This window comes from Bos indicus, chromosome 11, assembly GCF_029378745.1.
Source record: "Bos indicus isolate NIAB-ARS_2022 breed Sahiwal x Tharparkar chromosome 11, NIAB-ARS_B.indTharparkar_mat_pri_1.0, whole genome shotgun sequence".
Taxonomy (NCBI): domain Eukaryota; kingdom Metazoa; phylum Chordata; class Mammalia; order Artiodactyla; family Bovidae; genus Bos; species Bos indicus.
This window is the reverse complement of record NC_091770.1, coordinates 182,133-199,563: the sequence shown is the minus strand read 5'-3', so window position 1 is coordinate 199,563 and position 17,431 is coordinate 182,133. Positions and strand designations below refer to the sequence as shown.

Here is a 17,431-nt window from a genome sequence, read left to right as displayed (position 1 = left end):
AGTTCATGGCAAATAGATGGGGAAACAGCGGAAACGGTGGCTGACTTTATTTTTTGGGGCTCCAAAATCACTGCAGATGGTGACTGCAGCTGTGAAATTAAAAGACTCCTTGGAAGGAAAGTTTTGACCAACCTAGACAGCATATTCAAAAGCAGAGACATTACTTTGCCAACAAAGGTCCATCTAGTCAAGGCTATGGTTTTTCCAGTAGTCATGTATGGATGTAAGAGTTGGACTATAAAGAAAGCTGAGCACTGCAGAATTGATGCTTTTGAACTGTGGTGTTGGAGAAGACTCTTGAGAGTCCCTTGGATTGAAAGGAGATCCAACCAGTCCATCCTAAAGGAGATCAGTGTTGGGTGTTCATTGGAAGGACTGATTCTGAAGCTGAAACTCCAATACTTTGGCCACCTGATGCGAAGAGTTGACTCATTTGAAAAGACCCTGATGCTGGGAAAGATTGAGGGCAGGAGGAGAAGGGGACGACAGAGGATGAGATGGTTGGATGGCATCACTGACTCAATGGACATGGGTTTGAGTAAACTCTAAGAGTTGGTAATGGACAGGGAGGTCTGGTGTACTGCAGTTCATGGGTTGCAAAGAGTCAGACATGACTGAGCGACTGAACTGAACTGAACTGAACACACACACAATATTCCATTGTATATATACAGATACACACTTTTCACTTACTTTCAGTATTCCACTGTATATGTGTGTATACATATATCATATATATATATGGGCTTCCCAGGTGGTGGTAGTGGTAAAGAACCCAGTTGCCAATGCAGGAGATGCAGGAAACTCAGGTTCGATCCCTGGGTCAGGAAGATCCCCTGGAGGAGGGCATGGCAACCCATTCCAGTATTCTTCCCTGGAGAATGCCATGGACAGAGGAGCCTGGTGGGCTACAGTCCATGGGGTCACAAAGAGTCGGACACAATTTGGAGTGGCTTAGCACAGTACAGCATATATACATACCATATACCATATCTTCTTTATCCATTCATTAAGACAAGGAATCTTAATGCTTTTTCCATTATGGAAAAATTCAAATACACAGAAGTAGAAAGAATAGTTTAATGATCGTCATGTACTTATAGTCCAGTAATTATCAACACAGCAAATCCTTTAATATCTTAAAATTTCTAGTCAGGGTAAACGTTTCTGCACTTGTCTCTTGTATTTTTAACACTTTGAGCCAGGGTGCAAATAAGTTGTGCATATTACGGTTGGTTGCTGTGTCTCCTACACCTTTTAATCCATAGTCATCTTGAAGAAGACTGCTCCTCCTCTCTGTCTGCCATTCCTTTGAAGTTTATCTGTTGAAGAAGATGGCTTGTTTCCCACAACCTTGAATTTTTTTAAATTATTTATTTATTTTTTAGTTGTACTGGGTCTTCGTGGATGCACTCAGACTTTCTCTAGTTGCAGTGAGCAGGCTTCTCATTGCGGTGGCCTCTCCTGTTGTAGAGCGTGGGCTCTAGGTGCACAGGCTTAGCTGCCTTGTGGCATGTAGGATCTTCCTGGACTAGGATCAATCCCATGTGCCCTGCGTTGATGGGTGGATATTAACCACTGGACCACCAGGGAATCCTCCCACAACCTTGATTTTGCTCACTGCATCCCTGTGGGGTTATTTAACATGATCTGCATTTCTCTTTTTTGGGGTCCAATTTCACTGAAATAAAATGACATATAGCACTGTGTAAGTTTAAGGTGTACAGCATAATGACTTGATTTTCACATACTGTGAAAAGATGACCACAGTAAGTTCAGTTAATGTCCATCATCTCATACAAATATAAAAAAAAAAATAGGTTTTTTTTTTTTCTTGGGATTTAGTCCCTTAACAGCTTTCAAATATACTACATAGCAGTGTTAACCATAATCTTCATAGTGTACATTACATGCCTAGTACTTATGACTGGAAGTTTATAAGTTTTTGGTCTATGTATTTCTTATAAACTGGTAGCTTACTCCAGAGGCTTGACTGGATTCCGATGAGATGTTTCTATCGTTTGCGCAGCATGGAAGTACACACTTCTGCCAGGAAGCCCCTGTGGTCCATCTCTCCTTTTGTGATGCTGAGCCTTGGTGAGCATCACCGCCCTCCTCACCCTGACCTCTGTCCAGAAGACTTCTCAAGAGGAACTCACAGGGCAGTTCCTGAGTTCTTACACTTTCAAAACTTACACAGCATTACCAACAATGACTGTTCAGTTGGACATAAAACACCTGTCTCAGATTTTCTTTTCTTGAATATCTTAAATATATTCTTTCACATCTCCTGTTTTAACTGTTATTGCTATCATAAGGCTGACCAAAGAATGTTTTTTCTTTTTCATGAAAATCCAATAATTGTACAGGGACATGGATCAGTACCGGCATTTCTGGATTGGTTGTCTCGGATGTGGGCTTTATCTTTGCAACAGGAAGTTTCAGTGGCTCGAAAAGTCTGGCCCCAAGGATCTCTCAAACTTCTTAAGACCTTTAAAGGTCCATTCTCTAATGGATGGAGAATCCAATTAAGTCCAACAAGGAAAGTTGGTGCAAATGAAAGAGATAGTCCAGATAAAAGTGAGAGAGGAGAGGACAGAGTGGAGCAGAGAAGGCATGAGCTGCCTTAAAAAACAACTAAAGGGAGAGGCTGTCAGGAAGTTCTTGTTGTTCAGTTGCTAAGTCATATCCAGCTCTGCAACCCCATGGACTGCAGCACACCAGGCTTCCTTGTCCTTTACTATCTCCCTGAGTTTGCTCAAACTCATGTCCATTGAGTCAGTGATGCCATCCAACCATCTCATCCTCTGTCTTCCCCTTCTTCTCCTGCCTTCAATGTTTTTCCAGCATCAGAGTCTTTCCCAATAAGTTGGTTCTTCGCATCAGGTGGCCAAAATATTGGAGCTTCAGCTTCAGCATCAGTCCTTCCAATGAATAGTCAGAAAGTTAGAAAAGCTATATGGGCAAACTTATTTCCCCTAAATACGAGTAACAGAAAAGGACTCTTGCCAAATCCTGTCCAAATTATTATAAGAAAACAAAGTAAACTCTCTACAGTCAATGAAGAAATCCCAGAAAGACATGCCCATACAAAAGATGAAAACCATGACCTAGTACTTCCGGACAAGTGGAAAGAAGTGTTAAAAATATAAAAACGATGAAAGGACAACATAAGTAAAAATCAGAAAGCCTTAGAAATTAGGTGATTAAAGAAATGGAAAATTTGAAGCAAGATGACAAAACACAGGAGACAAAAAGAAAAAAGAAAAAATCAGATCATGCATGTGGAACACTTAGCTCAGTTCTGGGAAAATAGCAAGTGCTCAGTAAACAGATTAAAAGAGAATCATAATCCATGCTTTTGGCTTGCCAGCCTCTCCACAGCCTCTGTTAGTGTCCTCCTTTTATAAATTAAGGGTAGTTGGTTTATAATATTGTTTTACTTTCAGGTGTGCAGCAAAGTACTTTGGAATCTGAAAGTTTTCAGATTCTTTTCTGTTATATGTTATAATAAGATACTGAGTAGCGTTCCCTGTGCTATACCATAGGACCTTGTTGTTTATCTATTTTATATGCACTAACTGGACTGCAGCCCTCCAGGCTCCTCTGTCCATGGGATTCTCCAGGCAAGAATCCTGGAGTGGGTTGCCATTTCATTCTCCAGGGAATCTTCCTGACCCAGGGATTGAACCCAGGTCTCCTGCACTGCAGGCTGATTCTTTACCGTCTGAGCCACCAGGGAAGCCCTATATACTAACTAATGTCTGTTAATCCCATGCTCCTAATTTATCCCTCCTTTCCCCTTTAGTAACCATAATTTTGTTTTCTATGTCTGTGAGCCCGTGTCTGTTTTGTAAATGAGCTGATCTGTATTATTTTGTTAGGTTCCACATGTAAGTGACACCATATGGTGTTTTTCTCTGTCTGACTCCATTTAGCATGATGATCTCTGGGTCCATCCACGTTGCTGCAATTGGCCCCATTTCATCCTTCTTTATAGTTGAATAATATTCCACTGTATGCATGCTCCACATCTTCTTTATCCATTCGTCTGTTGATGGAGGCTGTAGTGCCACTATGAACACTGGAGTGTATGGATCTTTTTGATTTAGAGTTTCCATCTTTTCTGGATATATGCTCAGGAGTGGGTTTGTTGGATCATATGGTAGTTCTATTTTTAGTTTTTTGAAGAGCCTCCGTACTGGTCTCCATAGTGGCTGTCCCAGCTTACATTCCTACCAGCAGTGTAGGAGGGTTCCCTTTTCTCCACACCCTCTCCAGCACTGGCTGTTTGTAGACTTCTTGATGACAGCCATTCTGACCTGTGTGAGGTGGTATCTCACTGTAGTTTTAATTTGCGTTTCTCTAATAACTAGTGATGTCAAGCGTCTTTTCACTTTCCTGTAGGCCATCTGTGTCTTCTTCAGAGAAATGTCTACTTAGGTCGGTCCTCTTTACAGTTCTGAAGTCGCCATGCACTCAACTAAATGCCACAGCTTGGACAGACTTGAATGTGATGACAGCTGTACTTAAATCAGGGCACAGAGAGTGTGCCAGCACTGGGCCATGGAATGCCTGACAGTGTATCAAGATAAGAAATGAGAGTCTGAATGGAGCCCGTCTAAGAAGTGAAAATCCTGGGTAACAAGATCCAGACAGGTGCTAGCACACAGGGTCATGTGGCATCTCTTCATTTCTCTATCACGTCAACAACTCCATCCCACCCTACCCTATCCTCACCCACACCAGCCAAGGACAGCCAGGCTCAGTGCCCTGCGGGGGACCCACACTGATGCTGGTCCCCACCCCGCTGCAGAGCCAGACTGAAAGATTCTCAGGTTCATACTCTTTGGCTCTCAGCCTAGTGACCAGCCGGCCGACTTTCAGACTATGCTGGGGAGCAAGATGGCAGGAACAGGAATTCCATGCTCTGGTGCATTTGTGTTGTTTCAGACACATTCCTGAAAACCCGTCATTGGCAGAGAGACCATGTCGGAGGGGTTGGCGGGGAGTGGGCGGGGGGCAGGAACCTGAGGTTCCCTCCCCAGGCCAAGTTTACGGAGAAATTGGAATGGCTCCTTCCCCAGGGAGAAGCAGCATTTCAGATGGTCTGGGTCCTTTCGCAATGAACAGAATCCATGTAATTGTCTGCATAACTTCCCAATTACAAGGAGGCTGAGGGAAGCCAGAGTCCCTGCCAACCCACCCACAGGAAGGCTGCTGTTCTCATCAGGAGCAAAGCACCTTTTTCTGCCTCCTGATAGACACAGCAGGAAAGGATGCTCTGAGGCCAACAAGGAAGTGCTTCCAATTTCTTTCCCAAGATGCTGTGGTCAGGTCAGTGAACTGACAAATCGCTCCTCTTGGTGGAAATGGCCTGTGCCCTGAATCTGGGCTTAAGGAACTCATAGCAAGCAGATGTGGCCTGAGGGTTTAAAATCATTGTCTCCTCATTAGAAAATTTAGAAATGTTCACTGTGGAAAAATGGAAGATTGTTAAAAAAGTGCTTTTGAACTGTGGTTCAAAAGACTCTTGAGAAGACTCTTGAGAGTCCCTTGGACAGCAAGGAGCTCAAACCAGTCAATCCTAAGGAAATCAACCCTGAATATTCATTGGAAGGACTGATGCTGGAGCTCCAAAGCTTTGGCAACCTGGTGGGAAGAGCTGACTCATTGGAAAAGACCCTGATGCTGGGAAAGGAGGAGAAGGGGGTGACAGAGAATGAGATGGTTGGATGGCATCACTGACTCAAAGGACATGAGTCTGAGCAAACTCTGGGAGATAGTGAACGACAGGGAAGCTTGGCATTCTGCAGTCTATGGGGTCTCAAAGAGTCGGACATGACTTATCGACTGAACAACAACAAATAAAATAATTGTCAGTAAACAAAGAAAAATTACCCATAATCTACCACACAGAGAAAAATCTATTAAAGCCAATTAAACCTATTACATATTTATTTTATTTCATGACTGCTCCATGTGGCTTGCAGGATCTTAGTTTCCTAATCAGGAATTGAACCTGGACCCTCAGCAGTGAAAGCATAGAATCTTAACCACTGGACTGCCAGGGAATTCACTAAACCTATTAAATCGTTGAACATGTTTAATATATCTGTCCAATAGCTCAGTTGGTAAAGAATCCGCCTGCAAGGTGGGAGACCCCAGTTCTTTTCCTGGGTCGGGAAGATCTGCTGGAGAAGGGATAGGCTACCCACTCCAATATTCTTGGGCTTCTCTTGTGGCTCAGCTGGTAAAGAATCCACCCACCTGCAATGCAGGAGACCTGGGTTTGATCCCTGGGTTGGGAAGATCCCCTGGAGAAGGGAAGTTACCCACGCCAGTGTTCTGGCCTGGAGAATGCCATGGACTATATAGTCCTTGGGATAGCAAAGAGCTGGACATGACCGAGTGAGTTTCACTTTCACTTTCATACATTTTTCACAGGACTGTTTTGTGTATAAACAAGGAACGTTTTCCTTTTCAGGAAAAGGAAAAATTAAGGGTCATGGTTAACTCCTCCCTACACAGGGTGGGAATTTGGAAAGAGTTATTGTTCTCCATCTCTGACCACTCTTATGGGCCGTCTCTCCCTCTTATAACCCCTTGAATTGAGTTCCTGTTCAAAGAGGGTTCTACCTGGGCACTGGCTGATAGGGGCGGAGTTGAGGCAGTAAACTACTTGAAGGCAGTGTGGGCCCAGGACAACGTTGGTTCCTTCTGCCCAGCTGCAGTGTCTACACTGCAAATTAGAAAATGGCACCTCTGGGTGGAACTGGGCTGAAAGATGGGCAACTCTTGCAGGCAGAGCTCCAGGTGGGCACAGTGTGTGCCAGGGTCAGTGGCTTGTTGCATGCATGGTGGGCTATATCTCAGCCCACTGGCTCCCTCCCAGCTCTGGCTGTTGCTGGAAGGGGGCGAGGCAAGGACAGAGTGGGGTGGGGAGTGGTCACAAGCTGGAGTCATCCTGTCATGAAAAGAAAGTGACCCCACCTTTGTGTTTTGTTTTGGAATGAGAACTCATGCCTATATTTGAAATTTATTTGTTTTCCTAGATATCAGTGAATGCTCCAGTCAGCCTTGTCAGAATGGTGGCACATGTGTGGAAGGTGTCAACCAGTACAAATGCATTTGTCCTCCTGGAAGGACTGGGAGCCGCTGTCAGCATCAGGCCCAGACTGGTATGTAGCAGCTATGGGGCCGGGGAGGACAGCCTGTTATCGAGAAGGGAGGACCCTAGCCACGGGTCACCAAAGGCAGACCAGTGGGATGTTCTCTCTGGTTTACATCATAGATCCCTCTGGTTCCCTGAGATGGGTATTTGGGATGGCGCTTAGTGCTCTTGTGGAACCAGAGTTTTGGTCCTTCCCAGGTGGCTCAGTGGTAAAGAATCTACCCGCCAATGCAGGAGAAGTGGGTTCAATCCCTGCGTTGGGAAGAGCCCCTGGAGTAGGAAATGGCAACCCACTCCAGTGTTCTCGCCTGGAGAATTCCATGGACAGAAGAGCCTGGTGGGCCACAGTCCATGGTGTTGCAAAGAGTCAGACATGACTGAGCACACACACACACACACACACACGGAAAGATGCAAGTGGAAGGACTGAGTCCCACCCTAAAACCCTGCAGATTTGGAACTTGGCCTGAGAAGCTTCCTTGCTGCCACCTTCATGTGGCTGACTTTCCTCTGCACATGAGTAGAACAGCTTCTTCTGCAAATGTGCCATGCAAAATTCATAGTTACTGATATAGTATTTTCAGAGCTGGGTAAGCTAGATGTTCAACTGGTGATGAGGTTAGGATCCACATTTGAGCCCCAGCATTTCTTCAGCCAGAGGTCTAGGTGCCACATGGTGGCTGGTTTTGCAGGTGCCAAGAAAATCCGATGACAAGGAGTCTATGGGAGATGGGGGCTGGGGGTGCCATGCTATGCTGCAACCATCTTTTTGTTTTTGGGTTCCCCCATGTGTAGCTTGTAGGATCTTACTTCCCCGACCAAAGATTGAATTGAACCCATGCCCTCGGCAGTGAAAGCTGAGTCCTAACCACTGGACCACCAGGGGCTTCCCTGAGCCAACATTTCTCATATAAGAAAGTCAAACCCTAAAGATGTCCTGTTCCTTTGCCAGAAAAGCCTGGGGTGTCTGTGCGGTTGCCTTCTGAGTGGAATCTCAGTATAGGGGAAGGAATTGGTGGTTGGCAGAGACCAAGCTTTGTCAGTACTTGATATCTATCCATTGGAGCCAGCTCAAGGTCCAGTTTAAGTTTTGTCCCCAGAGATTTGCTGTTTAATGTGTCTTGATTCCGTTCAGCTGAGTCAGTCTTCTGGGTACTTTCTCAGGGAGAGCCTGAGGTCCCCTGACAGTGCGTGTCCCCTGGAGTTGCCCTGCGTGGAAACAGCCCCACTCCTCCTCCTACTTAGTACCAGGAAAGAAAAAGAAATAGCTACCCAACTGTGTTGATCCTGGACACTGGATCTAAGCCCCACCTGTCTAGGCGTCCACTATTGGAAACTTCAGGCTCCAGGGCACAGATCCTCAGGCTCCTGGATCCTCAGGTCCGGGGCACAGTTAATGTAGAAATTATCCCCATGACAGGAATCTCTGCAAGGAAGTGGAAGGAGGGAATGAGCAGGCGCATCTGAAGCTAGTTTATGGCCTTATAGGATCCCCATGAACAATGTGAACAACAGCCCGGCACACCCCTGGCTTTTTGGTCACCTGGTCCCCCAGCCTACAGCTTTCCTTCTCATCAGCTCTGCCCCTGTCTTTCTGGCTCCCAAGGGGAGCCTCTCTTTGATTACTTTAAAAAAACAAAACAAAACACATTCACCATTTTTGTTCACATTGTAAAATATACATAACAAGATTTACCGTTTTAAGTGTGTGGTTCAGAGGCATTAACTACCAATCACCAACACCTCTAGAACTTTTTTCACCTTGCAAAATTGAAACTCTGTGCCCATGAAACAACTTCTTCCCATCTCCCCAGCAATCATTCTGTTCTCTGTCTGGATGAATTTGATGACTCCAGTGGGATGACTAAGTGTCCTCTTGTGCATCAGATAACATTTACCACCAATCCCTCTAACCATGGAGAGTCCGAAATCCTTTGAAAGCTTTCAAAAATTAACACTTTTTAAAAAATTTACTGATTAGAACATTGATTTATATTCTTGGTTGAAACAAACAAAAACCTTCGATACTTTAGGAAAATATTTTAAAAATACAAAAAAAGAACCCAGAAAAAAATGTAGTGTTTTAAGCTATGTAGATTTTTTTTTTTTTAATTTTTACTTTTTAGCCATGCCATGCAGTGTGGTTTCGAACCTGCACCCTCTGCATGGGAAGTACAGAGTCTTAACCACTGGACTGTCAGGGAAGTCTCTCCATAGATTTTTTTTTAAAGTATTTTAAAATTAATTTTCATTGGGGGTATAGTTGATTTAGTTTCTGCTATACAGCAAAGTGAATCAGTTATACCTATACATATATCCACTCTTTTTTTAGATTCTTTTCTAAAATATATATATTATATGGATTGACATGTTTGCTCAGTGGTGTCTGACTCTGTGACCCCATGGACTGTAGCCCGCCAGGCTCCTCTGTCTATGGAATTCTCCAGGTGAGAATACTGGAGTGGGTTACCATTTCCTTCTCCAGGGGATTTTCCTGACCCTGGGATTGAACCCACATCTCTTGCATTGGCAGGTGGATTCTTTACCACTGAGCCACCAGGGAAACATATATATGTATATATGCACACATATACACTACTATATATAGTAGTGTGGGGTGTATAGTCAATCCCAGTCTCCCAACTTATCCCTCCCGTCCTTACCCCTTGGTAAGCATAAGTTTGTTTTCTACAGCTGTGACTCTATTTCTGTTTTGTAAATAGGTTCATTTGTACCATTGGTTTTAGATACCACAAATAAGTGATATCATATGCTATCTGTCTTTGATTTCACTCAGAAAGACAATCTCTAGGTCCATCCATGTGGCTGCCTTATTTCGATAAACTCCATAGTTTTAAACTCCAGTGATCACTGCTAGGGTCCTGGTGCTTTGAGCCTTTGAAAGTGAAACGCGGATCTCACCTCACTGTGGTCCTCTGGGTGCAGTTGTGTCGCCTGCTTTTCGCGCATCGTTCTTTTCGGGCGCGTCCCCTTGTCTTCCGCCCGTTTGGGGTGGGCGCTGGATCACCGGCTGAGTTTCGGTTAATTCCGTGTCTTTCCTCTCCCTACTCCAGAGTAAGCTCTGAGAAGGGGCCGCGCCCCGATCTCGGGACTCCCCCAAGGTCAGGCCCAGGTGCGCCAGGCCCGGCCCTGAGGATGTCTTCTCCCCGCAGCCGCCCCCGAGGGCAGCGAGGCAGGGGACGCCGCCTTCAGCCGGGCGCCGCGATGCGCGCAGGTGGAGCGGACGCAGCACTGCAGCTGCGAAGCCGGATTCCACCTGAGCGGCGCCGCCGCCGATAGCGTCTGCCAGGGTAGGCGCGGGCTCCATCGGGGGGAGGGGACGCGGAGGTCGTGGGGAGAGGGGCTCCTACCTGCAGCCCTCCCGGGGGGTGCGCCCGCGCCCAGGTGTAGGTGCCAGTGGGCGGGTGGCTTCCTGGGCGTGGTCTCAGAAAGCCCCGCACCTTGCGGCTTAGGTAAGTAGGTGTGGATCTGATGGTTGCTAGGACACAGCTAGCGCGGAGACGTCTGGAGCGGTTCTAAGAAAACATCCGGGGGTCCCGGGTCTACCCTTAGTCATGCGCACTTGTGTAGAAGTGCCCCTCCCTCCCGGCTAGGATTGCAGGGCAGGTGGCAGGGCGGAGCTAGAATGACAGCCCCTCACCATACCCCATCCCTGTCCGCAGAGCTGTGCAGGGGCTTGGGCTCATTCTCTGGGCCCCTCTCTGCTTAGTCTTACTGACTGGCCCACTTTTGCAAACCTCCTCCTGGATTATCAGACTTCCATCTGAAAACGACTCAAACCAGCGGTTCCAACCTAAGAATTGCATAGTTGTTGCTAACGGCCTCATTTTACAGCCACAGAAACCATCTTACACCCGTTCCCAAAGATGAGAAGGATTAAGGCGGGGCGGGGAACCAAGGCGGAAGTCTGGGTCCGCCGCCCCACGCTTTGCTCCCTAGGGAGCAAGGTACTTGGCCAGGTTGGACTTGGCAGCCTCGCAAGGTCTGCCCAGGTAGTCATCAGCCTTAGAGGAGAGGCCCAGGGTCCCCGCCCGTATCAGCTCCCTCACCTCCTCCCTTCGGGCCTCCAGGTCCTTGGCTTGGGAGTACTCCTGCTTCTCTTCTGAGTCCTCTGCAGGGGATCGGCCTTGGCAGCCACTGCGACCCGGCCCGTTAGCCACAGCTGCCACCGATGGTGACGCAGCAGCCATCCTGGGTCACGGCTGGTGGCCGCCCACTGGTGGCTCCTGGAGTCATACTGGGCACTTCTGTCCCCAGATGTGAACGAATGCGAGCTCTATGGACAGGAGGGGCGCCCCCAGCTCTGCATGCACGCCTGCGTGAACACCCCCGGCTCCTACCGCTGTGTCTGCCCCAGTGGATACCGGACTCTGGCTGACGGGAAGAGTTGTGAGGGTGAGTGAGGCTGCGGCAAAGGAAGGTGGTCCCAGACTGTGGCTCTGAACTACTGGGGGAGGAGAGGAGGGCGGAGGGCTCCTCTACCAACTGACATGGAATCCAAGCGAACAGGGAGCTGCCCAGTGACGTCCTAGTGGGGCCCCATGGCTGGGCTTAGAGGAGTGGGTAACCTGGGACTAGAGAAAGAAGGCATCCAGATAGCCATCATCCTCCCATCATCCGTCCATCTATCCATCATCCATCCACCTTTCCTTCTATCCTACGAGGATTCACAAAGGCCCGTGTAGGACTGTGTGGGGTTTGAAAAGAAGCCTGGCCTCCAGGCCAGGAGCTCATAGAATATGCAAAGAACAGAGGGCATATAAAGGGCATGATATTAGCCACGGAGGGCAGACCCCGGGTCTCGCCGACTGAGGGGGAGGCAGGTCGAGAGAAGCGTTGTGACCAGTGGCACTCGTTCGTGCCCTCCAGCACCTCTGTAACCTGTCACGTCCGGAGGGGGAGGACGGGGTCCTGGGGAGGGGAGCTCCCCAGGACTGCCATCAGACCTGGATTTCTGTTAGGAGCGACAGGGCTTCCAGTTATCAGAATCAGCGTTGGGCATTTTGCAAAGTTCACTGCATGTGCAGCACCTTTTGCAGTGCCTGCTGGTGCCATTCATGTGGGCCCATCAGTGATGGACAGGTGGCAGGAGATCTTCTTCCTCATTGGGTGCCCACTATTTCTTCTTTTTTTTACCTCCATGGATTTTATTTTAACTTTTATTGGAGTTTAGTTGCTTTACAATGTTGTGTTAGTGTCTACTGTACAGCAAAGTGATTTAGTTATACATACACGTATAAACTCAACATCCAAAAAACTAGGATCACAGCCTCCTGTTGCATCACTTCATGGCAAATAGAAGGAGAAAAAGGGGAAACAATAGCAGATTTATTTTCTAGGGCTCCAAAATCACTGCGGATGGTGACCACAGCCATGAAATTAAAAGATGCTTGCTTCTTGGAAGAAAAGCTATGACAAACCTAGACACTATATTAAAAAACAGAGACATCACTTTGCAGACAAAGGTTCAGATAGTCAAAGCTATGGTTTTTCCAGTTGTCATGTACAGATGTGAGAGTAGGACCATAAAGAAGGCTGAGTGCCAAAGAATTGACGTTTTCCAACTGTGGTGTTAGAGAAGACACTTGAGACTCCCTTGGACTGCAAGGAGATCAAATCAGTCCATCCTAAAGGAAACCAACCCTGAATATTCATTGGAAGGACTGATGCTGAAGCTGGAGCTCCAATACTTTGGGCACCTGATGCGAAGAACTGACTTGTTGGAAAAGACCGTGAAGCTGGGAAAGACTGAGGGCAGGAGGAGAAGGGGGTGACAGAGGATGAGATGGTTGGATGGCATCACCAACTCAATGGACATGACTTTGAGCAAACTCAGGGAGATAGTGAAGAACAGGGAAGCCTGGCATGCTGCAGTCCTTTGGGTCACAAAGAGACACGACTTGGTGATGGAAGAGAAGCTCTTTTTAGATTCTTTTCCCATATGGATCATGACCAAGTATTGAGTAGAGCTCCCTGTGCTGCACAGTAGGCTCTTACTAGTTGTCTGTTGTATATAGAGTATTGTGCATTTGTTCATCCCAAGTTCCATTTACCGGCACCCTGCCCTCACCTGGTATTTCAGATGTTGATGAATGTGTGAGCGCACAGCCTGTGTGCCCCCGGGGGACCGTGTGCATCAACACGGGCGGAGGCTTCCAGTGCGTCAGCCCCGAGTGCCCTGAGGGCAGCAGCAACGTGAGCTATGTGAAGACATCTCCGTTGTGAGTATGACTAGGGCCACCGTCAGCTGAGCGCGTTCACCCTTCACCCAGGCCTTCCCAGGGGTGGGCTGCATTCTTCCTAGATGTTCTCGGGAGAAGGTACAAGTATTTCTGTTGAAACGCACAGCGCTGTGTCTGGCTTCTTGGAGTTTCCGTCTCTTTCCTTTTAGGGTTTGCATTGAATGTGCTGCTGCCCTGGGTAGTAGGAATGATGTTCCTGAGCGCTCCCCTGAGGACAGGGAGGCCACTGGGGGGAAGAGGGCAGTGGTGAGGCTGCCAGGAGGTATGTACGGGACAGATTCGGAAGAGGATCACTTCCTGTGTTCACAGGGTACCTGTACACTTTGCATTATATCGCTCTTCTTTTCTGCTGCTACTAGGAGTTTTGATTTCTAGTAACCTCAGCCCCTCACAGACTTTTTTTTTTCTTCAAAAGGTGAAGACAGGCTTTTAAGGAGAATAACTACAACTATCACAAACAACACATATTTCCTCTGAGAGATAGAGATCACAAGAGCCTTGGCATTGTCTTTAGAATTCACTGACCCAGTGAAGCAGCCCCTTGAATGGCTGTGGGGGCCACAGCAGGTTAGAAGCAGCCAGAAAGCTGGTGGCAGTTATTCACTGAGAGTGAAGACACCAGGGTCTTCCTGCAGTGTCACACCTTGAAGGGACGGAGGGGCCGGTACGTCAGGCCTCGGCAGGCATCCCTGATGAACAGCCAGAAGTCTGCTTGACCTCCGTAACGGGGATGATCTGAGTCACCAGAATCGCTAAATTGCCTCTGTCTCTTGTGTTGGATGGCGCTAGTGGTAAAGAACCCGCCTGCCAGTGCAGGAGACTTCAGAGACGTGGGTTTGATCCCTGGGTCAGGAAGATCCCCTGGAGCAGGGCATGGCAACCCACTCCAGTATTCTTGCCTGGAGAATTCCATGGACAGAGGAGCCCAGCAGGCCACAGTCCCTGGGGTCGCAAAGAGTCAGACACAACTGAATCAACTTAGCACTCACGCTTGTGTTGAATGAGGTGAAGAAAAAAATAAAAAACTATCAAAGCACTTTCACAGGAGGTTGACTCCACATACCTAAGGAAGGCAGACTGGGGGATGAATGAACACTGGGGGATTCCCTGTAGGCCCAGCAGTGTGGACTCAATGCTTTCCCCGCTGTGGCCCGGGTTCAGGCCCTGGTTGGAGAGCTAAGATCCCTTAAGCCATGCTGCTGCTGCTGCTAAGTCACTTCAGTCGTGTCCGACTCTGTGCGACCCCACAGACAGCAGCCCACCAGGCTCCCCCGTTCCTGGGATTGTCCAGGCAAGAACACTGAAGTGGGTTGCCATTTCCTTCTCTAATGCATGAAAGTGAAAAGTGAAAGTGGAGTCGCTCAGTCGTATCCGACTCTTAGCGACCCCTTGGACTGCAGCCCACCGGGCTCCTCCGTCCATGGGATTTTCCAGGCAAGAGTACTGGAGTGGGGTGCCATTGCCTTCTCCACCTTAAGCCATGAGACACTGTCAAAAAGAAAGAACGAACACTGGGTGTTTAGTAAGTTCACCACATGTGCAGAACCACAATTTAGGATGTCAGCAGCTAACTGCTGGGGTCTCAGTACGCTAGAAGGGGCACCTGGTTTGAATGCTAGCACCATCATTATTGAATCTTTCCCGGCTTTATTTTTCTACAGAAACAGTGAAAGAAAAAGGGCTTCCCTGGTGGCTCAGATGGTAAAGAATCCACCTGCAATGCAGGAGATCTGGGTTTGATCCCTGGGTTGGGAAGATCCCCTGGAGAAGGGAATGACAACCCACTCCAGTTCTGGCCTGGAGAATTCCATGGACAGAGGAGCCTGGTGGGCTATAGTGCAGAGGGTTGCAGAGAGTCCGAAACAGTAGTAAGAGCATATTATAGTAGTAATAGCATAGTATGTAAATGGTAGTAATAGCATATATAAACATACACGCACACCCAGATGTACATGGACAGATGGGTCAGGGAAGCACCTTTTCCTGGCCTGACACCAGCCACGCTCCCTGGCCTGTGGTTCTGGAGTGCCCGTGTCAAAGAACACATGGCTGGAGGAGTCACTCCAGAGCCTCTTTAGGAAGGCAGGTGGGACAGACCAGCCTGGTCAGAGCAGCCCCTGCTGACTTTCCCCAAGGCTGAGCGTCCCCTACGTTTTGCCTCTCTGTTCCAGCCAGTGTGAGCGGAACCCCTGCCCCATGGACAGCAGGCCCTGCCGCCACATGCCCAAGACAATCTCCTTCCACTACCTGTCTCTGCCCTCCAACCTGAAGACGCCCATCACACTCTTCCGCATGGCCACAGCCTCAGCCCCCGGTCGGCCGGGGCCCAACAGCCTGCGCTTCGGGATCGTGGGTGGGAACAGCCGTGGCCACTTCGTGATGCAGCGCTCAGACCGCCAGACTGGGGAGCTGATTCTGGTCCAGACCTTGGAGGGGCCTCAGACGCTGGAGGTGGACGTCGACATGTCTGAATACCTGGACCGGTCTTTCCAGGCCAGCCACGTGTCCAAGGTCACCATCTTTGTGTCCCCTTATGATTTCTGAGGGGGTCCTGGGGTCACGGGGTGCAGCAGCCTGGGCTCGTTTCTCTTCCGCAGAGACGTAGCTGCGGGCGTGGGCCGCAGCAGACATCTGTCTCCGCCTACCTGTCCCTGTGGCTCTCAGGACAGTGCCGCACGCCATCCCATGGTGCTGAAGTGCAAACCCACAGCCCAAACTATTGCCGTCGTATGTTCTTCTGCTTTACGGCCTCCCATTAGATGATGCACTTTCTCAGATCTTTGTTTCTTTTTAACAGGCGAACGGGCAGCTTGTCAAAATGCTGCACGAGTAGCATTACGAGTTTGAACCAGCTGGGGAGGGAGGAGCTTGTGGCCTGTGTCTGAGACGGTGGCCCAGCGTCTGTATTGTTACTGCAGAGGTTCCGGGCACACTGAGGGTGAATCATGCCCCGTGCCTGTGGCGTGGGGGGCAGGTTCCTGCCACGACTTGGCCCGTTCTTCTGTCTGCACTCCCCTTTGTATCACGCGGCTGGCCTTCTCACCAGAGAGCCACGGCAGGGCTGGACCCCCACGCAGATTCTTCCGGACCAAGGAGCCAGAGTTTATGTGCAGATTCTGCCTGAATGAATTCCCTTTTGAGAAACCATATCTCAAAACATAACCTGGTATTATAACTGAAAAAATAAAGTCTGTTGCTCGTCCCTGTCCATCTGGCCTCTCCCTGACCGTGAGCTAGCCCAGTTCTTCCCAGGAGGGGGTACCCAGTCCTCTCCCGTCTAGGCTGGAATAAACTGAGATAAACAAATGAGAAAGGGAACACAGAGGTGATGTAGGATTGCTCTGTCAATAGGAACTTGGCTTGGCTGTGTGGGAGCCTGGTAAGGCAACATCTGCCCACGGAGAGTTTACGAAAACGCTCGCGTCACCGTTGGGTCCCGGCTTCCCCAGTTGCCCAGCTGGGAAAAAATCTGCCGGCCAGTGCAGGAGACAAAAGAGACACGGGTTCCATCCCTGGGTTGGGAAGATCCTCTGGAGAAGGAAATGGCACTCCCCCGCCCCCCGCCCAGAGTATTCTCTCCTGGAGAATCTCATGGACAGAGGAGACTGGTGGGTTACAGTCCATGGGGTCACAGAGCTGGACAAAGCGGAGCACGCATGCGTTGCAAACCATTGATTCCAGGGCCCTCCACTCCTGATGGAGGAGCCCAGTGCTGACACCCTCCAGTGATGGAGTTTCGAACACTCTGGGGCTGGGAGTTGGGGGTGGGGTGGGTGACGGTTCAAAAGACAACTTAGATGCTAGCTGAGTCATCGGGAAATCACGTTCATCCAGGTGAGATTTCACCCCAGATGTCCTGCTGAACAGTTCTTTGTATTGCCCTTGGTGTGAAGTGGCGCCTGAGGGAGAGTGTTGCCAGTTTAGTGATCGAGCCCTACACCAAGGTGGTTCCTAGGACACCTCTCTTTGTGTTACGTCAAAGAGTGAAACACAG

General features: G+C 48.7%; 1 protein-coding gene across 1 annotated transcript in view; it reads left to right on the top strand.

Moving 5' to 3' along the window:
- FBLN7 (fibulin 7) overlaps nucleotides 1-16,645 on the top strand; it is a 57,165-nt gene extending 40,520 nt beyond the window's left edge. Inside the window, exons 4-8 of the mRNA XM_019969602.2 lie at nucleotides 7,056-7,181; nucleotides 10,348-10,485; nucleotides 11,453-11,590; nucleotides 13,278-13,416; nucleotides 15,609-16,645. Of these exons, the coding sequence (XP_019825161.2) occupies nucleotides 7,056-7,181; nucleotides 10,348-10,485; nucleotides 11,453-11,590; nucleotides 13,278-13,416; nucleotides 15,609-15,981 (914 nt within the window). The 3' untranslated portion in view covers nucleotides 15,982-16,645. The remainder of the gene's footprint in view (nucleotides 1-7,055; nucleotides 7,182-10,347; nucleotides 10,486-11,452; nucleotides 11,591-13,277; nucleotides 13,417-15,608) is intronic.
- The last annotated feature ends 786 nt before the right edge of the window (nucleotides 16,646-17,431 follow it).